At 40.1% G+C, this 8980-nt stretch overlaps 1 protein-coding gene across 1 annotated transcript in view; it reads left to right on the top strand.

Annotated features, from left to right (window-relative positions):
- The first annotated feature begins 724 nt into the window (after window positions 1-724).
- LOC135569037 (NLR family CARD domain-containing protein 3-like) overlaps window positions 725-8980 on the top strand; it is an 8599-nt gene continuing 343 nt past the window's right edge. Inside the window, 9 exon segments of the mRNA XM_065015860.1 lie at window positions 725-750; window positions 960-1044; window positions 1174-1402; window positions 1779-2399; window positions 2402-3537; window positions 3773-3963; window positions 6943-7116; window positions 8122-8168; window positions 8575-8980. The exon segment at window positions 8575-8980 is cut by the window's right edge and continues 343 nt beyond it. Coding sequence (XP_064871932.1) covers window positions 725-750; window positions 960-1044; window positions 1174-1402; window positions 1779-2399; window positions 2402-3537; window positions 3773-3963; window positions 6943-7116; window positions 8122-8168; window positions 8575-8980 — 2915 coding nt within the window.

Genomic DNA, 8980 nt, shown 5'->3' with positions numbered 1-8980 from the left:
TTTCACAATTTATTTAAAGAATAAAAGCTAATTTACCAACATTTCTGAAAAGTGATATATAGCGTTATGGAATGAAACTCTTATGTTTCCCCATCTGAGCTCAGAGTAGATGAGAGATGTAATGTTTGTCTCTGTTGTGTTGAAGCCCAATCAAGCAGGAGAAACCAGCCTCCCCTGTTCCCAGCTGTGTGTCCATGAAGAGTGACCGGTCTATGGATCCTCCTCTAACCTTTAGAGAGGGATACTTTTCTACTGAACAAAGGTAAGAAGAACTCATGGGTCCTGGTCAGTGAGTTAAACAACACTGTCTCTAGTCATTTCTCCTCTCCCATTTTCCCATTTATTGTTGTTGTTTTCATAATCAATAGGCTAATCCTTTTGTCCATTTCCATAGTCCTAAAACAATATTAAACAAAAACAACATTCCCTCGTGTGTGTGTGTGTGTGTGTGTGTGTGTGTGTGTGTGTGTGTGTGTGTGTGTGTGTGTGTGTGTGTGTGTGTGTGTGCACTCCCTGGATGAGGAGTGTGGTGGTTAATTTCTTTACTATCAAATGAGGAGAGACACACTTATCAAGTCAGAGTTACACTTAAACTAAATCTTTAATAATACGAGCTTTGCAATAGCCTAGACTTGTCAATGATTCACCATTTATAATTATCCGTTGAGAGTGATAAATCAAAAAGCACAAAGGTCTTTTATAGCCAAGATACACCCCTTTCAACATGACGAACAACAGATACATAGAAAGGTTAAGGCTCCAAACTAAACTAAAACTAAAACCATTTCTCCAACGGTAACATGAACTCATGCTCTTTCACCTAAAGACATCATACATCTTCTCTGTCACTTTTATGTCATAGAGGCCCATCATTAGTACACAATAGTTAACAGAATACTCTATTCTGTCGAAAAAAACCAACCCTGACGGGAGATATATGTTTTATGTTTTGTCCACAGAAACCAACAGGAGAGATCAGAGTCAGAGATTCTCAGTGGTCAGTCTTCCCAGAGTCATCAAACAGACCTGGCCTCCATATTCAGTGTATGTGGTCCTGTTATGTACATTTGTTTTTGTTTACCTCAAGTAAAGTTGATCTGTCAAACATTCATTAATGTGTTGATGAGAAAGCATTTATTATCTTGCTTAACTTATTTACTTGATTTATTTCAGTTGCTTGAAGAGAAAATTATGACATTTGTGAAGAACGAGCTGAAGATGTTCAAGAGGATTCTTGGTCCAGAACTCCCAGAAGGCTTTGAGAGTCAGAAGCAGGATAAGGAAGTGGTGGATGCTGAAGATGAGAAGCAGGAGAGCAGTGCCAGAGAGGGGGCTCTGAAGATCACACTGCACATCCTGAGGAAAATGAACCAGAAGGAGCTTGCTGACACACTGGAGAAATGTAAGATCTGTCTGCCTCATGTTGAATGCTGTTTTATAACATTTAAAAGCTGTAGCTAAAGTACAGCTAAAGTAGCTGTGTAACTCAATGATATTGTAGCAGCCTTAACACAACACCTAGTGACCTCATCAAGTAGCAGCAGGGATGTGTTGTGGTGATTCATTTAGAGAGAGAACATTAATAATACCATCAATAATACCAATAATAATATAATCAGTCACACCAGTCTGTAATGCATTATGAAAACATTTACACATTTATACAGTCAGTTAAGAGAATAAATTATTATAATTTACAACTTTATAACAGTCCTTCAATACTGTAGACATTAAAACAGACGTAATATTAATATCCTCTGTGTTATTTCTTCATTCAGATGAGCTCGCTGTGATTTGCCAACGTGAACTCAAATCTAATCTAAAGAAGAAGTTTCAATGTGTATTTGAGGGGATCGCTAAACAAGGAAACCCAACACTTCTCAATAAGATCTACACAGAGCTCTACATCACAGAGGGTGGAACAGGAGAGGTCAATAATGAACATGAGCTGAGACAGATTGAGACAACAACCAGGAAACAAGCAAGACCAGAGACTGCAATCAAATGTAACGACATCTTCAAACCCTTAACTGGACAAGACAAACCTATCAGAACTGTGCTGACAAAGGGAGTCGCTGGCATTGGAAAAACAGTCTCTGTGCAGAAGTTCATTCTGGACTGGGCTGAAGGAAAAGCAAATCAGGATGTCCAATTTGTATTTTCATTCCCTTTTCGGGAGCTGAATTTGATGAAAGAGGACAAACACACTTTCATTGAACTTCTCAATCACTTCTCAATGGAAACCAAACAATCAAGAATCTCCAACTACGACAAGTACAAAGTTCTGTTCATCTTTGATGGTCTGGATGAGTGCCGACTGCCCCTAGACTTCCAGAAGAACAAGATCTGTTGGGACGTCACAGAGTCAACCTCAGTGGATGTTCTGCTGACAAATCTCATCAAGGAAATCTGCTTCCCTCTGCTCTCCTCTGGATAACTACCCGACCTGCAGCAGCCAATAAGATCCCTTCAGGGTGTGTTGACCAGGTGACAGAGGTACGAGGGTTCAATGACCCACAGAAGGAGGAGTACTTCAGGAAGAGATTCAGTGATGAGGACCTGGCCAGCAGAATCATCTCACACATAAAGACATCAAGGAGCCTCCACATCATGTGCCACATTCCAGTCTTCTGTTGGATTTCTGCAACAGTCCTTGAACACATGCTGGAACATAAGAGAGAAGAGATGCCCAAGACTCTGACTGAGATGTACACACACCTTGTGGTGTTTCATACCAAACAGAAGAATGAGAAGTATCTTGGGAAAGAAGAGACAGATCCACACTGGAATAAAGAGAGCATTCTGTCACTGGGAAAACTGGCTTTTCAACAGCTTGTGAAGGGCAATCTGATTTTCTATGAAGAAGACCTGAAAGAGGCTGGCATTGATGTCAACGAAGCCTCGGTGTACTCAGGATTGTGCACACAGCTCTTTAAAGAGCAATGTGGGCTGTACCAGGACAAGGTGTACTGCTTTGTTCATCTGAGCATTCAGGAGTTTCTGGCTGCTGTATATGTGTTCCTCTCATTCATCAACAACAATGAGAATCTAATGGATGAACTGCAAACAAAACACGAGCCTGAAGTTGCTTTCTACAAGAGTGCTGTGGATAAAGCCTTACAAAGTGAGACGGGAAACCTGGACCTTTTCCTCCGCTTCCTACTGGGCCTCTCACTGGAGTCCAATCAGAAGCACTTACGAGGTCTACTGACAAAGACAAGAAGCAGCTCACAGAGTCATGAAGAAACAGTCAAGTACATCAAGAAGAAGATCAGGGAGAATCCCTCTCCAGAGAGGAGCATCAATCTGTTCCACTGTCTGAATGAACTGAATGACCATTCTCTAGTGGAGGAGATCCAAAGATACCTGAGCTCAGGAAGTCTCTCAAAACCCAAACTGTCACCTGCACAGTGGTCAGCTCTGGTCTTTGTGTTGCTGACTTCAGAAAAGGAGCTGGATGTGTTTGACCTGAAGAAATACTCCAGATCAGGGGAAGGTCTTCTGAGGCTGCTGCCAGTGGTCAAAGCCTCCAGAGCTGCTCTGTGAGTAAATAAAATGACATTTAAGAACTAATCATCAGGAAGAAAAATTCAGTTTAGAGAAAAATATGTATTATAATATGTATAATATATTATTTTGAAAAAACATATTGAATAAATTATACAAACTGATTTTCACATTAGTATAACATTATTTGACCATACAATTCTAAGAGGGAAATCTATATGTTTTTGACTATAAACCAAATCTCTCTGTCCTTGTATTTCTTCAGTGTGTTGGTCAGATGATCTCTTTGGCTGTCAAACTCACAGACACATCCTGTGAAGTGTTGGCCTCAGTTCTGAGTTCAAACCCCTCACACCTGAGAGAGCTGGATCTGAGTAACAATGACCTGAAGGATTCAGGAGTGAAGCTGCTCTCTGCTGGACTGGGGAATCCCCACTGTAAACTGGAGACTCTGAGGTCAGTATTATCAGATATGAAAGCACTTTATGTATGTAGTTCTCTCATTTGAAAAGTCGTAATTATTCGGTTATATTCACTTATAGTGTATTAAAGTAGTCATACGTTTAGTATTTTGTCCCATATTCCAAGCCTGCAGTGATTACATCAAGCGTGTGATTCTACTAACTTGTTGAATTAATTTGCAGTTTGTCTTGGTTGTGTTTTGGATGTTTTTCCTAATAGAAACTGAATGGTGAATAATGTCCTGTCATTTTGGAGTCACTTCACTTGTATTGTCAGTAAGAATAGAAGATGTTTCTGAACACTTCTACATTCATGTGGATGCTACCATGATTATGAACAAAAAAAAGAGATATAATGTTTCATATTAGGAGACAGTACAGAATGTCACCTTTTATTTGAGGTTGATGGTGAGAGGTTAGTATGTTTTGTTGTAGTCTCTGTTATTGGTAATGGTGAGAGGTTAGCATGTTTTGTTGTAGCCTCTGTTATTGGTAATGGTGAGAGGTTAGCATGTTTTGTTGTAGCCTCTGTTATTGGTAATGGTGAGAGGTTAGCATGTTTTGTTGTAGTCTGTTATTGGTAATGGTGAGAGGTTAGCATGTTTTGTTGTAGTCTCTGTTATTGGTAATGGTGAGAGGTTAGCATGTTTTGTTGTAGCCTCTGTTATTGGTAATGGTGAGAGGTTAGCATGTTTTGTTGTAGCCTCTGTTATTGGTAATGGTGAGAGGAGTAGCATGTTTTGTTGTAGCCTCTGTTATTGGTAATGGTGAGAGGTTAGCATGTTTTGTTGTAGCCTCTGTTATTGGTAATGGTGAGAGGTTAGCATGTTTTGTTGTAGTCAAATTGGTAATGGTGAGAGGTTAGCATGTTTTGTTGTAGTCTGTTATTGGTAATGGTGAGAGGTTAGCATGTTTTGTTGTAGTCTCTGTTACTGGTAATGGTGAGAGGTTAGCATGTTGTGTTGTAGTCTCTGTTATTGGTAATGGTGAGAGGTTAGCATGTTTTGTTGTAGCCTCTGTTATTGGTAATGGTGAGAGGTTAGTATGTTTTGTTGTAGTCTCTGTTATTGGTAATGGTGAGAGGTTAGCATGTTTTGTTGTAGCCTCTGTTATTGGTAATGGTGAGAGGTTAGTATGTTTTGTTGTAGTCTCTGTTAAATGGTGAGAGGTTAGCATGTTTTGTTGTATCCTCTGTTATTGGTAATGGTGAGAGGTTAGCATGTTTTGTTGTAGCCTCTGTTATTGGTAATGGTGAGAGGTTAACATGTTTTGTTGTAGCCTCTGTTATTGGTAATGGTGAGAGGTTAGCATGTTTTGTTGTAGTCTCTGTTATTGGTAATGGTGAGAGGTTAGCATGTTTTGTTGTATCCTCTGTTATTGGTAATGGTGAGAGGTTAGTATGTTTTGTTGTAGCCTCTGTTATTGGTAATGGTGAGAGGTTAGCATGTTTTGTTGTAGCCTCTGTTATTGGTAATGGTGAGAGGTTAGCATGTTTTGTTGTAGCTCTGTTATTGGTAATGGTGAGAGGTTAGTATGTTTTGTTGTAGTCTCTGTTATTGGTAATGGTGAGAGGTTAGCATGTTTTGTTGTAGCCTCTGTTATTGGTAATGGTGAGAGGTTAGCATGTTTTGTTGTAGTCTCTGTTATTGGTAATGGTGAGAGGTTAGTATGTTTTGTTGTAGCCTCTGTTATTGGTAATGGTGAGAGGTTAGCATGTTTTGTTGTAGCCTCTGTTATTGGTAATGGTGAGAGGTTAGTATGTTTTGTTGTAGTCTCTGTTATTGGTACTGGTGAGAGGTTAGCATGTTTTGTTGTAGCCTCTGTAACTTTCTCACTCATTATTATTCATGATTCTTTCATGATTTTTCTTAATCATGACATCATCAGGATTAATTTATTATTGTTTAGAAACATGTTATCTACTCTCTTAGACAGAAAAGTTACTCCACTCATCATCCACCATTTTATTATTGGGCAAAACACAACCAAAAACACAACCAAAACAAACTGCAAATGCAACCAACGAGTTTACGACCAAATACTAAACTTTTGACTACTTTAATACACTATAAGTGAATTGGTCAGAATACTTATGTCTTCTTCTAATGGGGAGACTGGAAACATAAAGTGTTTTCATTTTTAATAGTGAAACAGATATGTCTTAAAATACCCTCAAATAAAAGGTGACATTATAAACTGTCACCTCATATGAAACATTTGACCTCAAATCCAAAATGTTGGAGAATAGAGACACATTTGAAATGTTAGCTTCACTGTCTAAATAGATATGGTGTGGACTGTATACTCAATACAATCTAAATCTGATACCTCACTGTCTAAATAGATATGGTGTGGACTGTATACTCAATACAATCTAAATCTGATACCTCACTGTCTAAATAGATATGGTGTGGACTGTATACTCAATACAATCTAAATCTGATACCTCACTGTCTAAATAGATATGGTGTGGACTGTATACTCAATACAATCTAAATCTGATAACTGTCTAAATAGATATGGTGTGGACTGTATACTCAATACAATCTAAATTGATACCTCACTGTCTAAATAGATATGGTGTGGACTGTATACTCAATACAATCAAATCTGATACCTCACTGTCTAAATAGATATGGTGTGGACTGTATACTCAATACAATCTAAATCTGATTCCTCACTGTCTGTCTTTTGACTGATACTGCTTTTTAAACTGGTCTGGTCAGTCTACTATAATATTTGTACTATACATGTTTCTATCTGCAGGCAATACTTTGATCATTTGTCATTTTTATGATGATACACTATTTTATGAATAGATATAGAAGGTTTCAGGACACTGATATATCTGAATATGTTGAAAAAATATACTGAAACAATACTTTGATTATTTAGCTAGTTTAAAAATATACTGCCACTATTTTCACCACCAAAGAATATCAGTGTGGTTTTAATATGATTTGACTCTTTGCAGGCTGTCAGGCTGTCTAGTCACAGAGGAAGGCTGTGCTTCTCTGGTCTCAGCTCTGAGGTCAAACCCCTCACACCTGAGAGAGCTGGACCTGAGCTACAATCACCCAGGAGACTCAGGAGTCAGACTGCTCTCTGCTGGACTGGAGGATCCACACTGCAGACTGGAGAAACTCAAGTATGTAGAGGGTTTATGTCAATGTTCATATCAGACATGTTGGACTTATCAGGCTAGTTAAGACAAACATTCTGACCACCACTTGGATAAAGTTATATGATGACTGTGTGACTTATATGGCGTGTCTCCAGTGTGTGTGTGTGTGCCAGTGTGACACACAGTGTGTGTGTCTGTCTCCTGTGTGTGGTCTCCTGTGTGTGTGTGTGTCTGTCACACTGTGTGTCTCCTGTGTGTGTGTGTTGTGTGTGTGTGTCTGTCTCACACACTGTGTGTGTGTGTGTCACTCTCCTGTGTGTGTGTGTCTGTCTCCTGTGGATGTGTGTGTCTGTCACCTGTGTGTTGTGTGTCTGTCTCCTGTGTGTGTGTGTGTGTGGACAGAACAGACACTGTGTGTGTGTTGACACTGTCTCCTGTGTGTGTGTGTGTGTGTCTGTCTCACACAAATATCAGTGTGTGACAAACACACAAAGCTCCTGTGTGTGTGTGTGTGTGTGTGTGTGTGTGTGTGTGTGTGTGTGTGTTTTATACACTCACACACTGTGTCTGTCACAAGTCTGTGTGTGTGTGTGTCTGTCTCATGTGTGTGTTGTCTGTCTCACACACAAACTGTGTGTGTGTCTGTCTCCACAGATGTCTGTGACTCACACTGGACAAACACTAAACAGACACACTCACACCTGGACACACACTGGAGGAAGAAGCACACCCAATCACCCAGTGTGATGTGTCTGTCACACTGGTGTCACACTGTCTCCTGTGTGTGTGGACACACACACAGACTGTGACTCACAGTGTGTGTGGACACACACTGTGACACACACACACACACACACACTGTGACAACACTCACTGGTCACAAACTACACACAGGCACACACACACGTGTGTAAACTCCTGTGTGTGTGTATACACACAGTGTGTGTGTGTGTGTGTGTGTGCCCCTCTACAGGTGTGTGTGTGTGTGTGTCCCTCAATGACTGTCTGTTCTTCTGCTTACCGCTACAGTGTGGAACATGGTGGAGAGAACAGAATGAAACCTGGACTTAGAAAATGTGAGTGTTGACTGCTGTGAAGAATATGACTAAGAATAAGTCTTAATTCAAGTTAAGTCAAAGACCACCATCATTACTGACTTGGTCATATTAAATATCAGCTGTAGTTCTACAGAAGCAGAAATCAGGACACTAAAGTTTACAAAGAGTTGATTTGACTGTGTGTGTGTGTGTGTGTGTGTGTGTGTGTGTGTGTGTGTGTGTGTGTGTGTGTAATTAATGTGAATAAGTGTGTTTTATATTACCATACAGTATAACATATGATCATTCAACAAGTCTCAAGTTACCTTAACTTCTCCTTTTGATACCTAGAAACATCTACATTAAATGAATTAGTGAAAAGTGAGTTAACATTCTAATGTGAATGATGATGATTTCTAATATTGTGTCTGGTTTCATCCATCAGATGTCTGTGATCTCACACTGGACCCAAACACAGTAAACAGACACCTCTCTCTGTCTGAGGAGAACAGAAAGGTGACATGGAGGACAGAGGAGCAGCCGTATCCTGATCACCCAGAGAGATTTGAGGACTGGGGACAGGTGCTGTGTAGAGAGGGTCTGACTGGGCGCTGTTACTGGGAGGTAGAGTGGAATGGGATAATGGGGGCTGGTATAGGAGTGACATATAAAGGAATCAGCAGGAGAGGAAGAGGAAGGGTTGATGACTGTTGTCTTGGATACAATGACAAGTCCTGGAGTCTGTACTGCTCTGACAACAGTTACTCTGCCTGTCACAATAATAATCCCACTACCATAGACGTCCCCTCCTCCAGCTCCCACAGAGTAGGAGTGTATCTGGACTGGCCAGC

The sequence above is a fragment of the Oncorhynchus nerka genome, unplaced genomic scaffold, assembly GCF_034236695.1.
Source record: "Oncorhynchus nerka isolate Pitt River unplaced genomic scaffold, Oner_Uvic_2.0 unplaced_scaffold_1257, whole genome shotgun sequence".
NCBI classification, from domain to species: Eukaryota; Metazoa; Chordata; class Actinopteri; order Salmoniformes; family Salmonidae; genus Oncorhynchus; species Oncorhynchus nerka.
Note: the sequence above shows the minus strand (reverse complement) of the source record. Positions and strands in the feature narration are given on the sequence as shown.